This window comes from Pectinophora gossypiella, chromosome 20 (genome assembly GCF_024362695.1).
Source record: "Pectinophora gossypiella chromosome 20, ilPecGoss1.1, whole genome shotgun sequence".
Lineage (NCBI taxonomy): Eukaryota > Metazoa > Arthropoda > Insecta > Lepidoptera > Gelechiidae > Pectinophora > Pectinophora gossypiella.
Window position 1 is genome coordinate 7,047,378 of NC_065423.1, and position 25,735 is coordinate 7,073,112.

The window sequence follows — 25,735 nt, forward strand, 5'->3', positions numbered from 1 at the left end:
TATTTTGCTCACTCAATCTCCACAGTTATGTGTTTGTAATAGATTTAGGCTAGAAGATATTTGCCGTAAACATTTATTAACAAACTCTTGGAGTTACTTACTTTTATTTCTAAACTAAGATTTTTACGTAAAATTTAACGGGATGCCATAAATGCAAGTATAGGATTTGTCTATGTCTATACACTATTGTACCAAAGGTTTTTATTGTACCAATATTTTCTGTGTTTTTATGAAAAATAAACATTTTACTTACTTACTTACTATGTAGTAGCTAGCTATACGTAAAGTAAGACTATGAGTAATTAATGTGTAGGTATATCAGTTGTTTCGTCTCTATTCCTAACTTCAGTTTCTTGAGTTACCACACTTTACCCACAATAGAAGACGTAAGTTTAGGTAATACCAAAATTGTAAAATCTATTTTTTATTTTTACATTACATAAACTGCATTGCCAAAGCTGTTTTGGCCGCCGCAGAAAGATTAGCTATTATCTAAATTACCCTCTTTCCCACTTTATACGCCACAAAATTAGTTTATTTTTTAAAATATTGCATTATAATGGTCTATGAGCGTTATTAGGTTGCATTTCTTGCCAAAATAGTTTTTAAGTTTCTTCATATTTCGTATAGCACTAATGTTCTTCGTGTGGTGACAAATTATGCCAGTTACTAAATGCCTAATTGCATTACTCTTCCTAAAGATGTTGTAAGAATTGTATGGATATACTAAAGCTGCGGTGGTGTAAGAACTTTAAGGTAGTACCGGATGGTTCCTGTAGGGCTGTAGGGAGTGGAATTCTTTGCCGTCTTCTGTATTTCCGAATGCATACCTATAACCCGGGTCCTTTCAAGGCCAGAGTGAAAAGGCACCTTCTGGGCGAGCTCCATCTTAGGCCTCGTCAATGCCTTCGGGCAAGTCTGGAGCCAAGAGCAAACCCATAAAAAATGGTTTTCCCAAAAAGAAATAGATGGTTCATATTTATTAAAAGAACATTGTGGGCAGGTTTGTTTGCATCCAATGAAAAAATAATGTACTTATTAAATGATTTATTACCATGCGCTTACGCATTTGAGCTCCTTATTGCTCGTCAGAGAACGAGGCAAAAAGCAATAACAAATGACAATAAACACCAAAGGTGACTGTCGGAAACAATGGTAGACGTTGTCAAAAGAGTAGCAGATGTAGATTTTTTGTCTACTTGCGTTGTAATTATGATTATAAATAGCAAACACGTGAAACGTACGTAATACGTATTTGGATATAATTATTTAAGTTGAAAATTATACTGGTTCTACGGTGATGGTAATTCATAGATCCAATTGGGTCGTGTCTTAGGTTCAAGATAAATTTTGAAATTCTGATAACTAAATAAAGACTAAATAACGAAAAACATTGTTTTAAGTTTACGCGGTTATTATCATAATTAAAACACATAATAACGGATTCTTACCGCGTTTAAAATGGGGATATGAGACTCCCGATATTTCGACACTGTTGCAAGTGCCATGATCACGGGAGTTCCTTTTTTCTATTCAAATTATTTATTGTAGCTTTTTATTATTATTATTGTATGTCGTTTACATATCTCGGACCTATGGAGTTCCGGACTTTTGGAAGGCGAGCGTGGGGCCGAAGCCAACACGTAGAGGCCCCTTAAGACAGTTTAATCTAAATGTGGTGTGACACCAACCGGCGATTATCCCTGTATGCACTATGGGAGAGCACCTTAAGACAATCCCCGGTTCGTGTAGGACTATTGCAGATTATGGGAACAAAGGGAACTGGGCTATTGGGTTGGGGGTTAGTGAATCGGGATACTGGAGCTATTGTATTGACCAATGTTAATAACTATTATTATATAGCTTTCACAGCAAACAACTACTTACTCAAATATGAGCACGTTTCAACAACACATGAATACACTCCTTTTCACAATACCCTAACACGCAATCAGAAACTTAGTTGACCTATAAGACAGTATTGCGAAGGAACCAAGTGAAGCAGCACGCATGAACGAAAGAGGATATTGCAATGCTAATTATCAACGATTCCTTTAAAAAGGATACAGCTGTGATATATGATGCATTTGTCCATCCGATTAAGCAATCCAAGGACTATAAAAGTTATGTAGATTCGCAACGTGTCTAACTTGATCATCTCCCTAGCATTATCCCGTTTTTCACAGGGTCCACTTACCTAACCTGAAGTTTTGACAGGTCCGGTTTTTTATAGAAGCGACTGCCTGACCTTCCAACCCGCGAAGGGAAAACCAGCCCAATACAAGTTAGGTCACATACCTCCGAAAATGCATTTCTCTGGAATGTGGGCTTCCTCACGATGTTTTCTTTCGCCATGCATTCCATTAGTTAAAAAATATATTTCACATTTATTGTAAGATTCACAATAATAATAACAGTGTGTCAGGATCGAAACAAATGGAATTTCATCATCTCTGCTTACCCCGGTGGGAAATAGGCGTGAGTTTATATGTATGTATGCCACAGAGACGACCAAGATTGTTATTGTTACTGGCAATAAATTTATTTTATTCTTATTCTTATTTCATATTCTGAAGTCGTTAATACTTGTTTGTATAAGTTTTTGTAAATTGAAGATACAACAGTAGTCAATTACGCGTGCTATTTTTAGCGCAATGCTTTTTTTTTTGACGTGACTTATTGTAGATTTGCCGCAGATCGCATTAACTACTTGACCGAACAAATGGGGAGCGATGAAGGCTCTCACCCGGTACAACATTTAAGACAACAGGCCTGAGGGTGCCCAGTTGAGCGCGACTCTCGGCTCAGGGCGTCGTCTGAGAGGAAAAATATTTGAAAGGAAGCGCAATGCATTTGAACTCATCATCATCATCATCATCAGCCGTACGACGCCCACTGCTGGGCATAGGCCTCCCCCAAGGATCTCCACGACGATCGGTCCTGCGCTGCCCGCATCCAGCGGCTTCTCGCGACCTTCACCAGATCGTCGGTCCACCTTGTAGCGGGCCTACCCACTGAGTGTCGCCCGACACGCGGCCGCCACTCCAGAATCCTTCCGCCCCAGCGGCCATCGGTTCTCCTCGCCATGTGTCCTGCCCACTGCCACTTCAGCTTTGCATTTCTCCGAGCTATGTCGGTGACTTTAGTTCTCCTGCGGATCTCCTCATTTCTGATTCGATCAAGCAGGGAAATACCAAGCATAGCTCTCTCCATTGCCCGCTGAGCGACACCGAGCCTCCTCACGAGACCCATAGTGAGCGGCCACGTTTCACTGCCGTAGGTCATCACTGGCAACACGCACTGGTGAAAGACTTTCGTCTTGAGACACTGAGGTATTTTGGATGAGAAGATATTCCGCAACTTCCCGAACGCTGCCCATCCGAATTGGATCCGACGAGAGACCAACGACGACCACGACAAGAGACCATGCTTCTTGAACTCAAGAAGCAAGGTTGTATGTGAATTTGTAGTTTGAGTGATCGCAGATTTCAGGATTTTGCGTCATTCTTCGATTCAGTGTTCTGTTATGATCTCAGTATAGATACATACTTTCATTGGCTTCAATACTGAATCGATTATAACTATTAGCGTCTTTCGAGCCCAGCGTCTGCGCTGCAGTGTCGGCAGCCGGCCAGCGCGCGACGACGACGCTCGAAAGACGCGAATGTGGGGGGTCCCTTACATGTCACATTTTTAAGTTCAGATCATTGTTTGATAGATCTGTCCAATAATAACATTTAAGCAGTATTACAAAATGAAACAACCCATTGGTATATAGTGAGTATTTATTTCAAAATGCTTAACAAAATAATCATAGACATGACTTTCCTTAACAACCATTTATTGAGCAAAGAACTTTGGTTGAAAACATTTCAATATAAGCACCAAAGTGAAATGGTAACTTGAATCAAGCGACAGTGAAGATGCAGCAACCTTTCAAATTTAAAAAGACATTATTGTTACCAATTGCGATAGAGAGCCGAGTCTTCTGAATTTGGTCAGGTAGCTCTTATAACTAGAATGCTTATTGATACCAAAAATATTCTTGACGAATTGGCTTTAGTCGAACACATGGTCGTATTCGAATAAAAATATAATGATGAATGTCATATTTTAAGAATTAGTGATTTATATACAAATCTTCCTAGAAAATGACTTATCGTTGAATAAGTTAAAAATATTGATGGTATAAATAGCAAAAGCCTCTTAATTTATACAGTACCAACTGAACCACTGAAACGGGGAGATTTAGAACAATTTACAAAGAAAACTTTAGGTGACTAATCTACATTCATAAACAGGATTTAAGTTGCAACAGTTTAAATTGTTAATCTTATATTCAAGAAAATAAAAACTCTGAACAAAAATTACATTGAAAGAACTTCCAACAGCAATGATATGATTAAAGATTCAGTTGTCTACTGCAAGAGTTTGAACATTGTAAGCCTAATCAATGACGAGCTGGCGGAAGGAGCCATCGATACCGAAGAGTTCATCGTAGTTGGTAGGCTTGCCTGGTCTGAGGGACTCGTCAGCCTTGATGTCCTCTTGTGCCGCAAACCAGTCTTTGTATTCTTCCATCTTCTTCACCCAGGCACCTGAAAGATGATAATTGTTAGGAGATTTTTCTTAGATGGAATCCAACACATCATTATGTGTGGTGTGTTTGTGTGTATCAGTTGGCTCGACCATTATACGGCTCACGGCCTATCACGTTGGTCTAACAGAATGCTCGGTGAGGTGTGGGTTAGTTCATCTTGAGATGCATGTTCCTTTGACTACCCCAATTGGGATGTAGTCGTGAACTTATGTAGAATGAAAAATTGGAGCTAGTTAATTCTAATAAGTGAGTTACACTTTAGGCGTTATGTAATGCTATTATCAAAAACACTATTACAAAGGTAACTCTTTAAAGAAATAATTATGAAACATATGAGATTTTCTTTTTATTAATTTGGACCTTTATTCATTTGTTCTGCTTGCTTGACCTACTCGGTTCGATGACATTTAAATATTATTGCCTGTTTTATTATTGCTTTCTTGAAAGATAAACGTTTGACCTAAGAAAGTGAAAGGTGAGAACAATTTCGTCATAAGGATATCCAGGTAGAGGAAATGTGAACTTACTGTGAAGGTCGGCCATGGAACCAGCATTGCCACCATATTCGGACGGCAGCATTTCTTTGGGTACGTATTTGTAAAGTTCACTGGTATCAGTGTGGAGGAAGATCTGAAATAAATTGATAGCCGATTGAGTATTTGCTCTTTAAAATAATTATGTGAATGTAATATTTAATAAAATTTAGCTGGTAAAAATAACAACTACAAATATTAGCAAATGGAACTAATACCATTACCGTGCTTTAGATGCCCAAAATTCAGGTTTCATTTGTGAAAACGAAATTTCAAAGATAACTTTAGCGAATAAGTACGAAATTAATTTCAGAAAGCTGTATTTTTTTGTTAGGTTAGGTTATAGACAAAACTTGTTGTTTTCTGATAAATATAAAACTTTTTTATCATAAAAGTTGATTATAAGCGTGTATTTTCCTTCTCCTTACCCTTTCTTTGATCTTGTCCTTGATGAAAGGTTTCACAAAGTTGACAATCTTGTCTACGAGGGGAGACACGTTGATCACATGCACCTCCTTCAGCTTAACGGGGTAGGCTTCCTGGTAAGAAAATAAAATTGAATTTGTAAATAATGATAACAAATTGGTTGTCAAAAGTGTCGTATACATTGCAATAGTGTAAGGTGTGTGAAATTAATGCTAAGATTATTATGCTGGTTGTTTAATAAAGAAGATCTGTACCGGTTCCCAGGTGGCATAGCTGGGCTGCATTGGGTGACGGATGCGGCAGAGACTTGGTTAGGGGAGCTTAAGTTGGATATATGATCTACGCAGGATATTTTACTTTTGTCTGCCATACGCAATAATAATAATAAAGAAGATATTGAAGGTAGCATGTCAGTTTATAATATCAAAGGCTATAGTTTTTTTTATGATTCAGTAACTTCTTACAGGCTTGGCGCGTGATAAATGACGTAATTCAAACCGAAAGATTGAATTCATTCCGCCTAAGTAGGTTATTAAAAAATCTCGAAAATATAACAATGTATATTGTCTTCATATTGTGATTTAATGATTATGAAGAAGAGATTGTGTTAATTATTTCGAGTTTCAAGGAAGTAGATCAAAACAAGCCATTATTATATTATTATTATTATAATTATGTGTATTATTATTATGTAGTTTATGTAGTCAAAAGTGTATTTATTTTTATATGCACAAGTATTCCCATGCTGCACTATCCCGCTATATTACCTAATATTCAATATCTCCTATACTTAAAGGTTGCCTGGAAGAGATTGCTACTTAGCAATAAGGCCGCCTATTGTACTAATTCTATTTCTCTTTTTGTATTTTGTTTTTTCCTGTTTGTGCAATAAAGTATTTGTTATGTTATGTTATTAACCGATGATCTCGTTGACAAAAGAAAACCCATGCTGGAATTCAGAAAAGGTGTTTACAAAATTGATTATACTAACTTGTACGCAAACTAAGAACTTCTTGACAAGAGTGGGGGTAAACTTGGCGAAGTGCGTGGGGGTGGCGACAGACGCGTCCAAGATGTAGACGTCACCAGCCACACCCTCCTTCTCCTCAGCCAGTCTCACGTCTCCCAGCATCAACGCCAGCTTGAAGGCATCCGCCACGTTCGGGGTAGTTACGTCTTTGTCCAGACCTGTTGAAACATGTTCGTGTGTGGTTGGGTATGGAGGTTAGTTTTCTTTTTCTTCTGATGAAATCCAGGTTGTAAGTCAGGTCTAAATGCGACCTTACTAATTCTGGTGTCAGACAGAAGACATGAGGGTTTCTGGCTGGATATAATTTGCGACTTCAGCAAATGCATAGAGCAAATATCTTGTAGGTGGTCAACCACCTACAAGATATTTGTTAATATGTACTAACATATCAATCAATATATGCAAAACAAATTTCACAAGACAAGTGTTGCTTGATTTTAGGAACTGCATTTCATGAAGCATATAACAAACTTCTTCTTCTGGTGTTAAGGTTATTACTGAGCCGCCAAAGGCCCCTGACATGGCTCATGTAACGACTACATACTTACATGAGTAAGTAGTAACCGGGACCAACGGCTTAACGTGCCTTCCGAAGCACGGATCATCGTACTTTCGGACAATCGGGTGAAGAGGCTGTTATGTCCTAACCAAACTAGGGATCACAAAGTGATTTTCACACCTTTCAACCTGGGGCCTCAATCGTGAGCCAGACCCACTGGACCAGAGAGCCCGTATTTGATCTGATTGAGATCCAATTTGATGTCAAGGACGTCATCAGTGATTATGTTAAAATTTTACATACCTCTCATGAGAATGACACGACGTCCTTCAGGAGTGAGACCGGGTAGTGGTGGCATTTGACTGCAAAAAGAAAAAAAATACTTATGTATTTTTATTTATTTAAATGACTTTTTAAATCAGGTTACTCTGTTTCTAAAGTATGATACTGCTCTGACCAATCTCTTTTATTACCACTACCGTTTCAGTAATGAACTGTATAATTAACATTACCTACATAACAACATAAAATCTAATTTAATTTTGTAGCAGCTTAGAATGTTCCGGAGAATAATTTACAAGATGATTGAGGTAAGCAAAAACTTTGAAATTCTAGTTATTATATAGTTTTTGGTTTGACTCTAGCGTCTTTTTGGTCTGATGTTATTGCAAATGTTGATAAAGTGTATTATTTGTTTTCGTCTGTCTGTTTTACTATTATTTTTTTAGCTATATTGGTATTCATCTATTGTGTCAATGGCATGGCATACTCTTTTTACCCGACTGTGGCGAATCAAAAGGAGGGTTATGTGTTTGACCGTTATGTATGTACGACCACGGCTATCTTCCAAACATCACTATTCGGAAGAATATCAGAGATTTTTTTCGTAGTCGGGTTATAGTTTTTAATCTTTTAACGTTCTTTCATTATGGGTTCATTTTGGGCGCAAGATTGGATATAAGTTTACTTTCACTGCTTTCGGACAATCAGATGATTCTGCTTGCAAAACCCTAAGTGATGACGTGTTATCGTGAGTTGTCTATTACTACTAGACTTTCGATGCTGTGCAGATTTCTTAAAATATTTTCTCGTTTATAATTTTGTACGATGTGAAAATGCCTTTATTTATTTTTAGCTGTGAAATACTTATAAAGTTATGTCATCGTGTGCCATGCCCCTTATACATATATTCGATCTACAATCATATGGATTGTGAGGTGGATTACCTAACCCATCAACCCTGGTGTCAGAGTTATTACTGAGCCGCCATAGGCTCCTGACATGACTCATGTAACGACTGCGTACTTACGTAGTAATAACCGGGACCAACGGCTTAATGTGTCTTCTGAAGCACGGATCATCTTACTTTTTGGACAATCAGGCAATCAGCCTGTAATGTCCTAACCAAACTAGGGATCACGAAGTGATTTTTGTGATTTGTCTCCACCGGGATTCGAACCCGGGACTTCCGGATCGTGAGCACAACGCTCAACAACTAGTTGTTGAGCCACGGAGGCCGACAGAGGTCACCTTTTTAACTCCCAATCTAATAGATCATCTGAGCTGTCATCAAAATGCCTTTGAAGAGCTGTATAATTTATTTTAATAACAGCTCATCAAATTATGCCATTCTACTGACTACGGTAATAATACTTAACTATAGCATCTCTAATTACACAACATGAGATGAAAAGATGGCTATCAGTATAATGGCCTATATTAAAAGGAGTAGTTAGTGTCAGGACGTTATTACAATTAAGGAAATTATAAACGCCACTGTTCTGCCTAACTACCCTAGTCCCCACAACCCATTTGCCTCACCAAATAGAAATCCACAAAAATTCCCGACAAAATTACAAAAAACACCCAAATAAATCCTTTCAATCTCTATTAGAACCATGTCGCATCAACACATTTGATGTTAAACGAAGATTTTGTTTCAATTTCTCAATTGAGTCAATGCGACATAGTTCTAAAGTTTGTTTTTACAGGCCAAGAGAAACCGTTTAGGAAACTCACACAATATTGAGGATCTCCTGAAGCTCAGGGCGCGTGACGTCACGGTTGGTAAAGAACTCGGGAACAGCAGTGCGCATGGTGAAGTACATGTCCAGCTTACGCTTGGTCTTCTCCAGGGAGAACTTGCAGCCTCGCAGGAAGGTCATGATACGCTGGTCATCTACGTAGAAGAAAAATAAATTGTAGTCGGTGTTGAATTTTCAAAATAAATTCTTTAACATGTGATAGTAGTAGTTAACCTAAAAGATAATGGATTTGAATTTTATGGCAACGTTGACCTTTTTAGTTGTCTCCAATACATAATCCACAGTGGAGATGCATATTAGTGGAGTATAGTGTATGAAGACCCGTATCTTTCAGCTAGGTGTACATAATAATAACACCTGATATAATTATATATATAAGTTCACGCCTATATCCCGTTGAGGTAGTCAAAGACGGTGGAGTTCCACTTACTACGATCCTGACACACCACTCAGAAATCAGAATCATATATTGAACTTGAAAAACTTGTTGAAGGTCAATGTAACATTTTTGAATTTACGTCATTTCGCAAGGTGTAATGGCTGAGGAAAAGAAATGACAAGAAACTGCAACAGCAACACATCTTTCGCTAGACAGCAAGGTGTGTATGTTTCATAACCTTATTTAAAATTTGATTTCTATATAACTTATATCTTGTGTTAGTTTTATAATTATAACATTGTTTAATATTCCCAATATTGCTATTATTATACACTTTGAAATATACTCGTTTCAAGTAATTTTAGAACTTCTGTTTGTCTTTGATATTTGGTTAATAAATCATATTTGTCATGTACTCGTATGCTAGTAAATATGGAAGACTTATTACAAACATTTATCTTTATAACCTGACGTTATTCTGATGTGGATTCGTGTGTGCTAAGTCATCTTAACATATGCATGTTTTTTAAATTCAATACCATTTTTTTTTGAGGAGCTCGATGGCGCAGCGGTAAACGCGCTCGGTCTGCGATTGTTGAAGTTAAGCAACTTTCGCAAAGGCCGGTCATAGGATGGGTGACCACAAAAAAAAGTTTTCATCTCGAGCTCCTCCGTGCTTCGGAAGGCACGTTAAGCCGTTGGTCCCGGCTGCATTAGCAGTCGTTGATAACCATCAATCCGCACTGGGCCCGCGTGATGGTTTAAGGCCCTTTGACCCTATCCATCCATAGGGAAGGCCCGTGCCCCAGCAGTGGGGACGTTAATGGGCTGATGATGATGACCATTTTTTATTCAAGCCTGTTACCCAACTCTTTGAGTCTCTTATTTAATGGTTTAAGTTTCTAATCCAACACTTTTAATCTCTTAACGAACTCTTTTATTCTCTTATCGTTCTCTTTTACGCTTTTAACCCTTTTAGACTCTTACCGAACTCATCAGGTAGATGGGGCTCCTTCTTGAGCCACTCCTTGATGTGCTGCAGGTCGGCGTCTCTGGTGTCCACCTTCTCATTCAGCTCCTCGCGGATCTTCTGCCACATCTCTCCTGCAGGCTGCTCGAGAGTCATCTTTGTTGGTGCTGTTGACAAGAGATTGAGGTTATTTAAATGGCTCATTAAGGAAGCTATAGTCTTTTCTCCTTCTAATCCTTTTATCTCCTGTTGGGTTGGGTTAGATTATATTTTGCTTTTCGTAATGGTGTGGCTGTTTAGTTTGTTACCTATATCTATATCTTCTCCTTCTTATCGTGTGGGTTGTGAGGTGGAATACCAACCTCATCAACCCTGGTGTCAGGGTTATGATTGGGCCGCTAAAGGCTCCTGACATGGCTCAACGAATGGCTCATGGATTTCTATATAATTATTTGTTTTAATAATAATCCGTGTTTCTAGATCATTGCATTGCCTCGACAGAGGTCCAGATGCAGAAGCATAAATTATTTTGTGATATTTCTCATGATTTATGCATAATGTTTTTTGTTGCTATTTTTGTCGAACATTGATTATTTCAAAAAACCACAAATAGGTAAACAGACTTTGGACACTTTTTTAGTTAGGTAAATAAACAGCAGTCTCGATGAATGAGGGAATTTGTTGCTTGATATTTTGATCACATTATGTATAGAATTATGTTGCTACCTATATTGATATAGAAGATGTAATTGTGCCTGGGTGTAATAAAAAGGGTCATCATTGTACCCAAAAACAAATATAAAAGATACATACTTAAGTATATTTGTTATCCATGAAATTAGAAGGTTAAACGAAGAAAAATCTGTACAGCGCCATCTAGACGTATATTGTTTTCAATGTTCCGCTTGTGGCTCTGCTTATCCCCTACAGGATTTATTGGCATGAGTATTGTGTTTGTAAGTACAACTTAAAAGACTCATTAACAACCACATTGCTAAAACAGTGGAGGTTACAACGAACAATAATTAGGCGAGCGGAATCAGTGCGCGATGCATGTGTACACTGGGCCAACGAGCCAAGGTCTCAAAATGGTGGTCATTGCGCAGGCGCTGTTGCCGGTAGCGTTGTTGTGAAACCAGCGACGGTAGCGCGGCTGGTGTTTACATACTTATACAGGGTGTTTTGATACCGTAACGAAAGCTTTTAGGGATGATTCAGACCATGATTCTGAGTTGATATCAAGTGGAATTTTCCGACGCAAAATCTATGCTTGTGTTTTATTAAATTGTTTTCAATTCTATAGTTTTCGACTACCCCCTCAGTATTCGTTACGATGCCACTAACACCCTGTATTTAAATGATATTTATAGTCTATACTATGGGTATGTCCCACTGCTTATCACAAGACATTTATCGACCTGAAGGTATGGAGCAACGCTACTCTACTGCGGGTTTATATACGTACACGGAAGCATAGATCTACGCTATATTTTGTACCTAGCTAAGTAGGTATTTTTGTTCCCGATAAAACCTCGGAAAGTATCTTTAATATTTTTAAATTCAAAGTTAAAGATGGTTATTTACATTTTTTTCCCATAAATAGTTTAGAAATTAATATAATTGCTTTAAACTTACGTACTTATAATATTTACATAGATACATACATACATACATAAACTCACGCCCGTAATCCCTAATGGGGTGGGCAGAGCCACAAGCAATCAAAGACAACTTGCAGCCAATGTTGATACGGTGTCGTAAGCTGGATATGATGAACCTTATGGTGATAAGGGATCAGCCTATCGCTCATAACATTAGTCCACGATTAGTACTTATAATATCTATATCATAATATACTACTTAGTTCACTTTGCGATGTATGTACCTCTGACTACCCCAATTGGGATGTAGTCGGGAGCTTCTGTGTTCAAATATAACAATTATATAGAGGAATCGGAGCATATCGTAAACATCTGAGAGAGAAATGAGGAAATACAGAAATGTTACTTAAAGCAAAACAAGTTATTGTCAGTACCAACAAAATTGCATTACGCCTGTGTCCCAGAAGGGGTAGGCAGAGGTGTATTATAATAAATACACCCAATCCTCGCCAGCTATGTTTAAGTCCTGTGTAATAGGGACCATGTTGCTAGTAACATGACTTCAATCCTGAAAACGTGATATCAATTACATGTGATTCAAACATTAATTTTAAAAGAAACTCGTAAAGTCGATCCCAACCCGGGATTCTTACCTGTGGTACTACGATGCTTATATGCAACTTTCACGGTTTTTTTAAGTACCTACCTATTCACCAACAATGGTGCTAATTCCTGCAGACGCAATCTAATTTTAATTTAAGTTATACCTAAGAAAATGACAGGTATAACTTAAATTAAAATTAAGAGGTGTCTGCAGGAATCGGGGCCAATATTTATTTATTTTTAAAACAGGTACACCAACAGCTTATATAATAAAACATTAAATAAAATAAAAGTTACATCAGGAATTAGACTGTTACAGAAGCCAATTATAGGTGCACACAACATTTGCAATGTAAGACAACGTAATCGTTTAGTAGATAACTAAATTATATAGAGATAAATTGTATTAAAATTTAAAATACAGATAATTAAAAAAATACATAAAAAAGTAAAATATATATTATGCTGGAGGACGATGTTGTGCCTGGGTGTAATAACAAGGGTCAACATTTATAACCAAAACAAAGATAAAAGATGCATATTATGACTATTATCCACGAAATTAGAAGGTTAAACGAAGGAAAATCTTTACAACATAGCCTGGAAACTCCCGCATTAGAATAAAATGTGAAAGTAAAGCTGTGTTCAAAAGTTTTTCAACACAATCCGTCGATGCCTGTATAGAGAAAGTTATAAAAAACAGAAATTTACTCTATCATACAACTACCTTTCTGCTGGCGAATGTTATTTAACAAAAACACTTTTTGTTACGAAAAGTGTTCATTCAACTTTTTGTGCTAAAATAATTTCACAATAAATAACTGGGACATTTCACTTGCGGACAAAACATAATGTTACTTTTAGCTATCTATTTGCAATATTGAGGGTGATTGAAAGCCAAAGAGAAATAGAAGGGTAATAAAAGGGTCACAATTTATAAAAAAAAAACAAAAAAATGATGCATATTATGTCTGTTTTCCATGAAATTAGAAGGTAGAAAAATCTGTACGACGCCATAATATACAGTTTTTGAGGAACATAATCTGGAGTCTCTTATTGAGGCTAGCGAAAACGTCGTAAACGCATCGAAAAATCACATTCTTACATGATTTTCCTCAAAACATCGATTTAATTCGATTAATTTCAGTCCGGATATAAATCTGTGTCCCTATCCATCCATAAGGAAGGCCCGTGCCCCAGCAGTGGGGACGTTAATGGGCCGATGATGATAAATCTGTGTACAAATTTTTACCTGGATTGAAATTAGCGTATCCTATTAAAGGCCTTCACGAAGCCATTGACAATGCCGTAAGCGTGGCCAATTATTTGTAAGCAAAAATTTAATATCGGTCGCCATCGACTCGCAAAGAAGAAGAAGCGTATAATATCCATTACGAGGTAACAAAAAAACAAAAAACCACATTCGAAAGTAGTTTTTCGAAAAAACGCTTATAAGGTTTTCACTAACAAAACAAGTGTATTGCTAAACAATGCATAAGTAAATATTGATTACAAAGTTTAAGAGAAACCGCTAACCGCTACTTTACTTCTTTGTTTGTTGATATATTTGTACGATAATGCGTAAGGGCAGAGAGTTAAAAGCAAAGTTCTCTTAACTTTGATACGGTTATTCGGATTTGGAGTTTAGTACAGATAAACATTTATAAGACGACCCGATCCCAGTCACTGATGATAAGAAGTTGTAAGATGGATTATGATGACAAAATGTCAGGGAGGTTAAAACCAACATCCAAGCAATTCATTTAAAAGAGCAATATTGATATTTTACATCTGTATGCATTACGCACTTACTTTTATATGCGTAAATGTCAAATTGCAATATTGCTTTTTTAGATGAATAGCTTCGATATGGTTTTTTTAACTTCCCAGCTTATAATATTACACATTCGAATTTTGTTTTTATTTAAAAAAAAGCTCAATATTGAAATTTGAAAATGGAATCGAACTCGTAGTTTTATTACAAGAGCTGTAAGAAATTTCAATTTCGAATCAATCAATCAATTCTCAATTTGAAATTTCAATTTCTAACAGATCGTACTGTTAGTTTTTTTTTTTTAAATTGAATGTATGAACGATTCTGGGGAATACTGATGCGTTTTTAGTTTTGAAGATGTGATAAACCACCCCAGCGCTGGTCGATCTCTCAATCGACGTCTCACCCAAGTCCTGAATGATGAACATCTGAACATCATTCAAGTTTTTTTTACCCCCTGTTCAGCAAATAAGAACGAACGCCATCTATTCAATCTTCAATGAACTACTATATCGAAACTTGGGAGGTAACTATTGCATCACATTTCTACAAAGGCACTTACTTATTCTTAACTTACTTAGTGGCAAAGTTTAAGTTATCTCGAGAGATGTCTCTGTCTGTACCTTCTACTTGTTTACAGTCTTAACTGGTTTATGTATGTGAACCCTGCCTGATAGAAAAATCTTAGCAAAAGTTTTTAAAGCTGTATCGTTTCGAGCTTATGCCATTTTCCATGAAGTATAAAAAAGAAATCACTCCGTTTTGTTTTTTATCTTGAATGCACTTGAATTTTAAATTAAGAATAACTTCTTTTGTCAATTGTTTTTATTTTTCTCCTTCACAATATAAATCCGTTGCGATGCGTAGGTATCACGTAAAAAGGTTAACAACTTCCCTTGTAAAAAAATTACCGAAATCATATTATACAATCCTTACGCGTGACCAGACTGAGAAGGTAGCTATTCCCCTTTCTTGACCAATTTTCCTTTTTAAATGTTGTTTTTCTGAAAATTTCTTTAGTACCTACCTACTCTTGAGAAAGAATATGGAAATATATTGGTATACGGAATTCCATAGTCTCTGCTTACTCCGGTGGGAAATAGGCGCAAGGTGAGGTTATGTACGTATGTAAGCATGTATGTACTGTCGAGAAATGAATTGTTTAATAAAAAAGGTTTACTTTCATCTGAATTGTAGTTTTATTATGGTGAAAATGTTTTTTGATTTAGGTTTTCATTATTGCCATTTTGTGATTTCAATTTGGTTCATGTTTAATAATTACAAATTACGTAAGTATCTACAATTACTTTACTTTTACTGCACTTTCAATATTTATCGTAAGAACTAAATAATTGAAATTAATTTATGTATAAAAGTTTTACCTAAGTAATGTAATTTTTGTAATCTTTTTAAACCATCAAGCTTTCAAAACGTTCAATTTAATATATAATCGACTAATTAATAATAATCGATTTTATTTCACCGTTTTTGAAGATTGGCTACACAGCGTTATAATTATGTAATGAAATGGAAATGTAAAAGTCTATAAAAATGTGTTTCTTAAAAAGTAGAGGGTCTATTTTAAGATCCGGAAGCTCATAATTAAACCTTCAGGCGTTTCATTAATTCGCTGAATAGGCAGGAAATTGCCAGTTTTCCACTCCATTCACTCATTTGTACGAACATTCATTCATTCATTCGGCGCTCTGAAAAGGAACACGTCTTGAATTTAAATTGGAACCTAGTAACTTTCTTTTAATGTAAAAGTTGAGTGCATTTTTATTAATAAATGTTTTAATATCAAGGTATTTCTTTATGAATTGAATATTATGAATAAGATTTTTCTTAAAAGTTTATAGGCTTTTTATTCATCCGTAGCTGTCGAAGCCAGAAATTTAGAGTCATCCAACGGTCACCCATCCAATGGCTGACTGCGCACAACATTGCTTTACTTTCTTTACCATATACAGCGTGTGTATTCGATATGGGCAAATAATTAATCCAGCTATAGTATCTGATGAAAGATGATACTAATCATATGGGATCATAATTTCGTTAAATTGTATAATGATACTTCTAAAGTGCGACCGACCCTTCCAACTAAATCAATAAATGACGCCGACATGTTACTCGTATGACGTTTAGATAGCTACGTTAATTAATGTGGATGCAATAATGGCCCAGAGGGGACAGAGTCATCTTCTCTGCCCTCCACTGGGGCAATTCCTGTTCGGCGCGTCCTTGCCGCGGGGGTGGGCGCGTCTTACTTCACTAGGCCGAAGTGAGATGGTGGCTGAGTTCGGATATGGACCCAGACCTACAGGGTATAACGAAGAACCCTTGCCTAGGGATACGGGCGAAGACCTCAAAGGTTGCAGAGGCGGAGATGGGAGCCATCGGTACGGCAATGCGGTATAGAAGGGTCAAGTCAAAGGGACTATAACCTGGAACCTGACAGAGGGCAGCAGTAACTGTCAGTACTATTTAGAGGCGGAAGATAGTTGAAATAGACTGATCTGATGCCATCCCACTCGCGTCAGACTGTGTACTGCGGGACGGAAGGCAAGAGGGAAACCACTGCTCTGATTTTCCCTAAAAAAGTAGCATGGAGAATGCTACGCCGACAAGAGCGTGGCTCTTAAATTAGTGATGAAATACATTGCTTACTATGTGAAATTGCGTGCTTAATCTATGTGAAAAAAAAACCTTAATTTCCTGAAGAAATGAATGTGAAAAAGGTCATTAAAATATTCGTCCGTATCAAATAACCACGCTGTATAAACCAGTGCTACTAAGTACCGTTATAAAAGATATTATTAAATAGCTAGTAACAGGGTAGGAAGTAGCTATTACAATTATCAGATTGTTCTAAAAGACGCGACGAAAGCCCATAACGAAGTAAGCCTGAGCTGTTATTTTAGCCCAAGGGTACAATTATGAGTGTGTACATAAAAATGAATGCGAACCCTGCACTCTATTCTGTTTATAATAATATACACTTTGTATGTAATCGGTAAAGCTTTCCAAATAATTTCTTTGTAACCGTAATAACGGTACGGTGTGCAAAAAACGTAGAAACTAAAGTTATTTTTTTGGTCATCGTCCACCATTTGGTTATAAAAAAATGTCCCGGCCAAGTAGGTAATGTGTAATGAGATTTTCGAAATATAAAAAAAGTTTATAAAAATGTTCAAGAAAACTAGGTATGTAAGCAGTTTATGCCCCAGAAAAAGAGCGAATTACAATATTACCTACCTGATTTTTTTTAAATCAAATCAAATCAAATCAATTTATTTGCGAGAACACATGAAATACAGAAAGGTGGTAAAATATACGTAATTTAAATAACAATGTTGAGATGTGTTTGGCCTGCATGCAATCAATCGACATAAATATATTAATGTGTGTATACTTTAATATTGTAAATGTATAATAATATTATCATGTGTGTGGGTTTTACCTAAATAAACTGTTTTATTATTATTTTTTTTTACAAATCTTTTAAAAAAAGAAAAGTTTATAAGGTTGAGCTAATAAGAACCAAAGGTTATTACTGAAAAACTTGACACTAGAGTTGATTTGGTTGACCGTTGGCATTACAACCCGTACACTTCCACTAGCTTTTCTTCCAAGATTTTTTAAAATCTTCATACCTTTGGCGGCTCAATAGTAACCCTGACACCAGGGTTGATGGGATTGGTAATACACCTCACAACCCACACGATAGAAGAATAAGAAAAAATCTTGATGCCGATATTTTTTCTTCTGTCTGTCCAATTCCTCTTCACACTGCTTCTAATGGTACATCGGAAGTCACGTCCGTTGTGCTTCATTTGTGCTCCTCGTACTCTCTTTGTAACACATTGGGTTACTTCCAACAAACCGTTAGACGCTATCGAAACTGCCGACGAGTGCTAAATCGTTTTTTATTTGTGCATTGGAAAAGTTATTCATGGTCTCTAACTACCTATATCTATCTACCTACTGTACATTTATGTCATTGTTTTAAGATGAAAATTCTGTACCGTCGGTGAAAAGTAATACAACTCGAGTTGTATCACTTTTGAGTTATTAGCACACACTTCATATTCGAAAAATTCTCTTTCTTTCTGTCTAATAATTCTCGTAACTGTAGCTATTATAAATACGGAGATAATTTTTGTGTAAAGTGATATAAGTACTGTTTGTGAAGGATTCATGCTGTTATAACACGTGTAACATAATTCATCTTAACTTGCATCAAAGTGAAATGAAGAATTTCATTAAATATTTTGGTGTAAGTAAATGCAACTCAAGATATATTAAAATACACGCCATGCTTGAATTCTCACGGTCCGTGTTTAAAGATATAATTTTAGTTGTAACATCAAACACCAAATTTATTTTTTCGTGAAAAGTAATATAAATTAATATATATCAAAATATTTCAGAAAATACGATCTTGGATATCAATAACATGTCGTGTATAATGATACATACAAGTTCGATTCTATGCGCCACCAGTGTGTATCTTAGGGTAACCTCCGCATAAACCTGTCTATGGGAAGCCATTTTGTCTAGAGCCACAGCAAACCATATCTAATCCGCATTGCGAATGGGTTACGTTAGTACTTCAGACCAAACCGTGTTTTTTCTCTTTCTGTTATAACCGCCTTGTAGTACTTAATAATAGTACCTCAATAAGTTGTGAGTCCTGATCATGGCGTCGATATCACCATGGCAGGGTTAGTCAAGAGGTATTTGAGATTTGTCATAACTGTCATTAGTCTCCTTCCCTTAGCTCGAAGCATAGCTGTTTTACATAGTTTTCTTGATTACATGCAGGTTAAGCGGTGGCAGATTGAACGCTGCTTTCATTGCTAAGGAGGTTGTAGACGTGAAATAATAGCTCCAAATATTATCAAGCGCCAATTAATATGCAAGCCATTCAATACACGCTGGTTAGATCTTTGATGCAAGCGCCGGTAGTGGTATTTTTGAACCTACACAGCTGTAGATGATCGTACATACTTTTGGGTTTAAGGTCCCACTGGGATCCAGCTTGGCATCGGCAGCATCGGGATCTGCCACATCTTCTCAAGAGAAGATTACCAGTTTCTCAAACGCGTTGAATGGTGTAAATAATTGGTCGAGCTTTCTCGTCTTTATAAAGGGAACAACTACTCTGAACTCTGTGCACCACCGTTAAATTGTTTTTTCTGTATTTTGATTATATAAGAGAGAATTACGCACAGGACCGTGAAAAATGGAAAGAGGAAGGGGAGGCCTTTGCCCAGCAGTGGGATCTTGTAGGATAAATTAGATTAGAATAAATAATTGGCAACACCACGGGCACAACCCCTTAATTAAACCAGGTCACAAAGTTTGTAGAAATCCCAGGAGGTATTTGAGCTTCTGAAAGGAGCTGGTTGGCTTACATAGTCAACAAAAGCACGCATAATGGACCACTTGCGTTTATGCGGAAAACTGAGCCCATTAAAGTAAAGTAACATTAGATATGGGACATTAATTTGTCCATACATGTTGTGCCGACCCCAACTAGGAGGATGATGATGATATAGTGGGAAGTTGCCCACTTCACAATAGTGGTCCATACGCGAGGATACGCGGAACGTGTGCTTACGTCTAAAGTTTTGTGGAAACGAACTCATTTAGCTTAACCATAACAGACCATGGTAAAGGTGATAAGACCTACCCTGAGGATAGCCCTGTGTAACCTATAGGTTTGAAGGTGAATCAATGATCTTCATTTTCTCTACCTATTCTTATCGTCAACATTGATTCGACTCCGTTTATGGTTCTGTCAATGTTGCGGTTGCCATTAGACCGGGAATTTTGATAATTCGAAGTATTGAATTATCAAAACCTCTGTGGAAATACGCCCTTCGATCGCCGGGCAAGCTTTGCTCATTTTCTTCGTGATACATGTATACTTTAGGGGATTTTGATTGTGGAATGAGTTGTAATCTTTTAAATAGTTTCAGCAGGAATGAAGTAACACTAACCAGTTTGTGTGATTTTGGTTTAAAAGTACGTAGGTACATCACTTTTATCTCCAGGCCGTGCTGCCAGGCTAGCCCGAAACATTCCTTATGACCAGTCTTAATATGATTCCTCTTACCTTTATTTGTTAGGGTTGGAAATATTATCATAATTGAATTTGTAAGATGAACCAACAATGGTTTTGATTAGGGGCGTAGTGTGGTGGACAAAATGTGTTTGTAGCGGGCAGCAGTGGTGGTTTTGACCGGTTATTTATGAGTTTTGAGAGTAAAATCCTAACAAAATATTTTATTATCGCCACCTTACACTATATATACGTGTACCATCTTTATATGTATTTATTACTAGAAATTCGTAAAAACATGTATCATTTTACACAATAAAACCGAAAAAATAAATCAAGTTATACCACTTGACACACATTCGTTATAGTTTATCGTTTGTGTCAATTGATATAAGTTACGTTTCTTTACTTTTTAAAGAAAATAAATAGAATTTTGCCTTTCTACAACTTCATAAAATAAACTTTCTTCCAAGACATTTTGTTTTATGTACAATAAGACTGTAAAATTATTAATTGAAAATATGATATATCAACGATGACTTTTGTATAGTTATGTGTGTAAAAAGGTATATGTAGACTTGTATCAATTTACACAGTATAAAAGTTGGTGTCAACTGATACATGTAATTTATTTTGATCCTCTACCATTTCTGTTTAGGTTCTAAATATAACTAAATATTAGAAAAGAAACCTTCTATCATCACCTATCGACACATCTAACTTCTGTTCCATTATTCCTTATAAGTCACGAGCTAGAATATTTTTAACTTTAAACTCGATTTTCTCAAAACTTCAATTTTGGACTTGTATTACTTTTCACCGACGGTACAGAATTGTAGCTAACCCATCACATGCCTCGGTCTTTTTGGGTTGCTACTGTAACACTGCATTAATAACAATTTATCGCGTTAACACGCTCTCTTGGATCTGTTTTGGATAGTGGTGTAAATTAGCTATAAGAACTGGTAATAAATAAATAAATAAAATTTTTGAAAGAGATTATTATGTTCGCAAATGTATTCCTACAGTAGTTTCGTTGAATGAGTCATACCACCATTACAAGAAAAAACCTAAGCAATGCTGCCAACAAAAGATATAAAACTGCTTCTAAAGACGAAAGTTGAGTTTAACGGGATCTTTCTTACATTAGCAAAAAAGTAATAATAAAATTTGCAATTCAGAAAGAGTGCAAGAGTGACCATTAGTTTGAAAGCGGTCTGTTAGTTGAAGAGTTTCACATTATAGCACTTGAATCGTGACGGATTTTACTCACACTTAACCCTCCTTAGCGACCACGTCGGGTAATAAAGGCTTATGTTTGACTCTTTTTATTAAAATTAGGTAAAATTATAGTTTTACAAACCTTTAATGGTTATAAAGAGAGATAAAAGTTTTATAAAAAAGATTCAATCTTCTTTTCTCTTGGGGATTGAGAGGTGGATGACCAACCTTATCCACTCTGGTCCGGCCACTGACATGACTCATATAACTACTACGTCATCATGGTATTCAATTACATTTGTTTATCCAACATTATTTCTCAAGGCTGTGTCCCGGGCAGTCGATAGGCAGAAATCTAAAACAACCCTCCAAACATTATGTAAAAATAACCCGACAGGCTAAACGGGTTACTCATGATTCGCCCGGGTTATTCTTTCACTCATTTTTAAATTAACAGCTGTCAATCTTCCGTACCTGTCATTTGATAGGAATGACTTAAAATAAAATTGTATGGTGTCTACAGGAATTAGCACCAATTTATGATTAAAAATATGTAGACAGCGTATCTTTGCCTGTAGTCAAAACAAATGAATAACTGACCAAAAAGGTCACATTGAAGCATTTTTTGTTATAAAGGCAAGTAGATTTACCTGTCGGAAAATTCATGAAAAATTTTAGTGCTTTTTTTCCGTTCCATGCTTTTGCGACGGAAAATTGTATCCAACTTGATATAAACTCAGAATCATCCCTCAAATTGTTCGTTACGATGTCACTAACACCCTGTATTCATATCTACAGTCATGAGCAATATCAAGTACCCACATTAGAACCCTGTCGCACTATCATATTTGACATTTAATGAGACTTACGGTTAAATTTGTGAAAAAAGTTAATGTGATATGGTTTCAAAGTGTATACATATAAGTACTCGTGACAGTACATAGTATAAAATCTATTTATACGGTGTAATATCGTGATTGCAGCAATATCTGCTATTGCATGCAATTTCTCTCAGGCTAACGTCCGCAAGTATGACTCACGCTGACTCTTACGTGCAATCATCTAATCTTTTGTACAGTCATGAGCAATATAATGTACCCACTTTAGGACTCTGTCGCACTAACATATCTGACATTTAGTGAGACTTACAGTTCAATTTGTCAAAAAAGTTAATGTGATATGGTACCAAAGTGTGTACATATTAATGCTCGTGACCGAACATCTAGCTATTGCATTCTTAGGATTCAGTTCGTGTAAAAGCGATGAAAAATTCCGTTTAAGTTTCACTATTTTGAGGACTAACATTTATTTGATATTTGTGGTAATATATCCGGAATGCCTCACAAAGGCAGTGTTTCTTTAAACATCTAAAGGTTACGTCTGAGTAGTGACATAGGTATCTTGCAGGCCTTTTTTATCAGAGTCTACAACCTGAAAATCATGTTGGATTTATGCTTTCATTCGCAACAGTAACCTGATGTGAATCAGGTTGTTGTCAAGATTTTGATAGTTTTAGATAGTCTGGATAGCTTGACTGCCATAGCAAACTTTGTTAAAAGCCTCTAAATAAGAGAATAAAAAAAGTGCCCAATTATTAAAAATAGTTTTACAATCTTTAACTGGCAAAGAGAAAATTTAAATCGAAAAAAATCTGACTCGGACGGGACTTGAACCCGCAGCTCTTGTCAAGCCAGGACGAGCGTGTTAACCATTACACCACCGGGTCCTCCTCCAGCCTGCCTGAAAATTCTTTCGATCTTTAACTGGTTTGGATGAAGACATTTTAATAGTTTCAAACCATTGAATTTTTAAGTACCTACTAAGTATTTTCGCCCATCATCAACAGTATTTTAATTGAGCCACATTTTTTCCTTCCCCTTGGGTGATTTCCGGGATAAAAACTTTCCTATGCTCTTTTCTAGATCTCAAACTATCTCCATTTTTCTAAATCGGTTCAGCGGTTTAAGTGTGAAAAGGTAACAGACAGTTACTTTCGCATTTATAATATTAGTGTGGATTTAATTTTCAAATACTTATCTACTTATTCTTTTTTCAAATTGAGTAAGTAAGTAGGTATATATTCTTTCTAAACACATTTTACTTATAATACTAGCTATTTCAAGCAAAACATTTCAAGAATGTTTATCTAGAATTGTAATTAATTCGTACGATGTAATTGCGGGTGTATAGCGTCCATTTATTGCATTTTCTCCGAGGGTATTGTCCGACTAACTTCGTGCAGTCATCTCAAACTGTTTGCTTACACGATCACATTCTTAACATTATACCTTACCACGAACACGGTAAGTAATTATGTAAAAATCTTCGTGTGAAAAACTTTGTTTGACGGAAATTTCTCTTGTATTTTTTTTTGTTTTAGAACTCTATGACTGGGTATTTAAGAGCTTTCGGAATTTAAAAGTATCCAAAAAATAAATAGACAAAGATTAAGTATGTAATCATGATAATTTTGAGTCCAAATTTGTTTTTTTCTAAATGTTTTTCTTAGTGAATGAGCAGCAAAAGTTTTCTCATCAAAAAGTTTGCAAGGTCTTTCATAAGAACACTGGTTCTTTTTATCGATAAAAATATTTTCATGTAAGTACATTCATGATGAATTAAGTACTTTATCTACTTTAGTATTTATCTTACTAGAAACGATGATGTTGGACATTTTGGTTATGTTTTATCGATGAAACATGTTTAAAATAATGGAATGATTCTAAAATTTGTAAGTGGTTTGGTATAATTCCTCGTTCAATGGAATTAGAAGGAAATGTGTATGAGAAATGACAACATTGCCGCATATATTACGTTAACTTTAATTAGGTAGAGCAGGCAGGTGGAAGTTCGTGAGCAGTCAGGGAAGTTGGATGTACTTAGTTATTTTACCCTAATTAGACGTTAAAATCGTCACAAAACCTGAATCAACTGATTTTTATTTTAACAGCCACACAGCACTGCTTACACAAACGAAAATCCACAGTCACAGCACCAAAAAACACCTTTTCCAAAAAAAGTAAAAATTAAAAAAGAATCACCTTTAAACTCGAAAATCAAATCACACGCCAAACGCTCTACGACGATCACACTGGCACTTGAACGCAACGTGGTTGTTGTTTTAAACAAGTCACTTTAAAAAAGTAAATTAGAAAAGGATCGATTTTTGAAAAAGTGGCGCGGACGGCCACTGATAGAATGCGCCCGGAGAATGTTGAGCGGTGTTTTTATGACTTCGTTACGCGGTATGATCGCGGTCGATGAAATGGGGGGTAGTGCGGTGGAAATGATGCGTCATCAGCAACCAGTACTGAATAGACGACTGTCCAGACGATCTTAAGAGCTGACTGTTACGAATAGATAGGTTTCTCATAGGCTTGACTTCCAAGATGTCAGTTGTAGGAGATAAACAGCCCTCCTTTTTCCTTCGCCGGAGTTGCGTAAAAAGAAAACCGTTTTGTCTTAGCTGCTTCTTATTCTCAACCATAACATGTTTCTAAGTGGAAGGCGATATAAATCTTGAATTTCAATATCAATTTCCCAGATGATCCTACACTGGAAATTAACTTTTTTCTTCGTGTCGTAAAAAATAGATGAGTGTAGGTATATTTCAGTAGAATGGTTAACGGTGAATGGATAGTTAGAGACCGACCATTATTATAATACAGTTCTAAAATAGAGGTTTTTTTACTTTTTGTGTTAAATAAACCTTACAGAAATAAAATATACTGCGGTAAAATGAATTTTGTGTTTTTTCATATATCTTTTTTATATAGATACTATATGGTATGGGTTCGCGTTTCACCACAATCTCACCAGTAGGGTAAATATGCGTATCATCATCATCAATTTAAGAGCCACGCTCTTGTCGGTGTAGCATTTTCCATTCCAGTCTATCAAAGGCCAATTCCTTGACTTCCCTATAAGACACGACGTTAACCTTTTCTTTAATTTGTTCCATGTAAGCTCTTCTTCTTCTTTTTCTTC

The 25,735-nt window shown here is 36.3% G+C and overlaps 1 protein-coding gene across 1 annotated transcript; it reads right to left on the reverse strand.

Moving 5' to 3' along the window:
- Positions 1–4,446: 4,446 nt before the first annotated feature.
- LOC126376042 (alpha-tocopherol transfer protein-like) lies at positions 4,447–24,927 on the reverse strand. The gene is made up of 8 exons (XM_050023202.1): positions 24,790–24,927; positions 10,500–10,649; positions 9,108–9,267; positions 7,392–7,450; positions 6,551–6,747; positions 5,562–5,672; positions 5,128–5,230; positions 4,447–4,598 (listed from the first exon to the last, which is right to left on the reverse strand). Exons 2-8 carry the CDS (start codon positions 10,636–10,638, stop codon positions 4,447–4,449), a joined length of 921 nt encoding a protein of 306 aa, XP_049879159.1. The 5' UTR covers positions 10,639–10,649; positions 24,790–24,927.
- Between the last annotated feature and the right edge of the window lie 808 nt (positions 24,928–25,735).

Excerpts from the sequence above, each read along its gene's own strand:
- LOC126376042 (XM_050023202.1), bottom strand. The coding sequence starts at position 10,638 with ATGACTCTCGAGCAGCCTGCAGGAGAGATGTGGCAGAAGATCCGCGAG. Across the intron at positions 9,268-10,499 it reads CCATCTACCTGATGAGTTCG|ATGACCAGCGTATCATGACC; the intron begins GTAAGAGTCTAA and ends TCTTCTACGTAG. Across the intron at positions 4,599-5,127 it reads TTCCATGGCCGACCTTCACA|GTGCCTGGGTGAAGAAGATG; the intron begins GTAAGTTCACAT and ends ATCATCTTTCAG.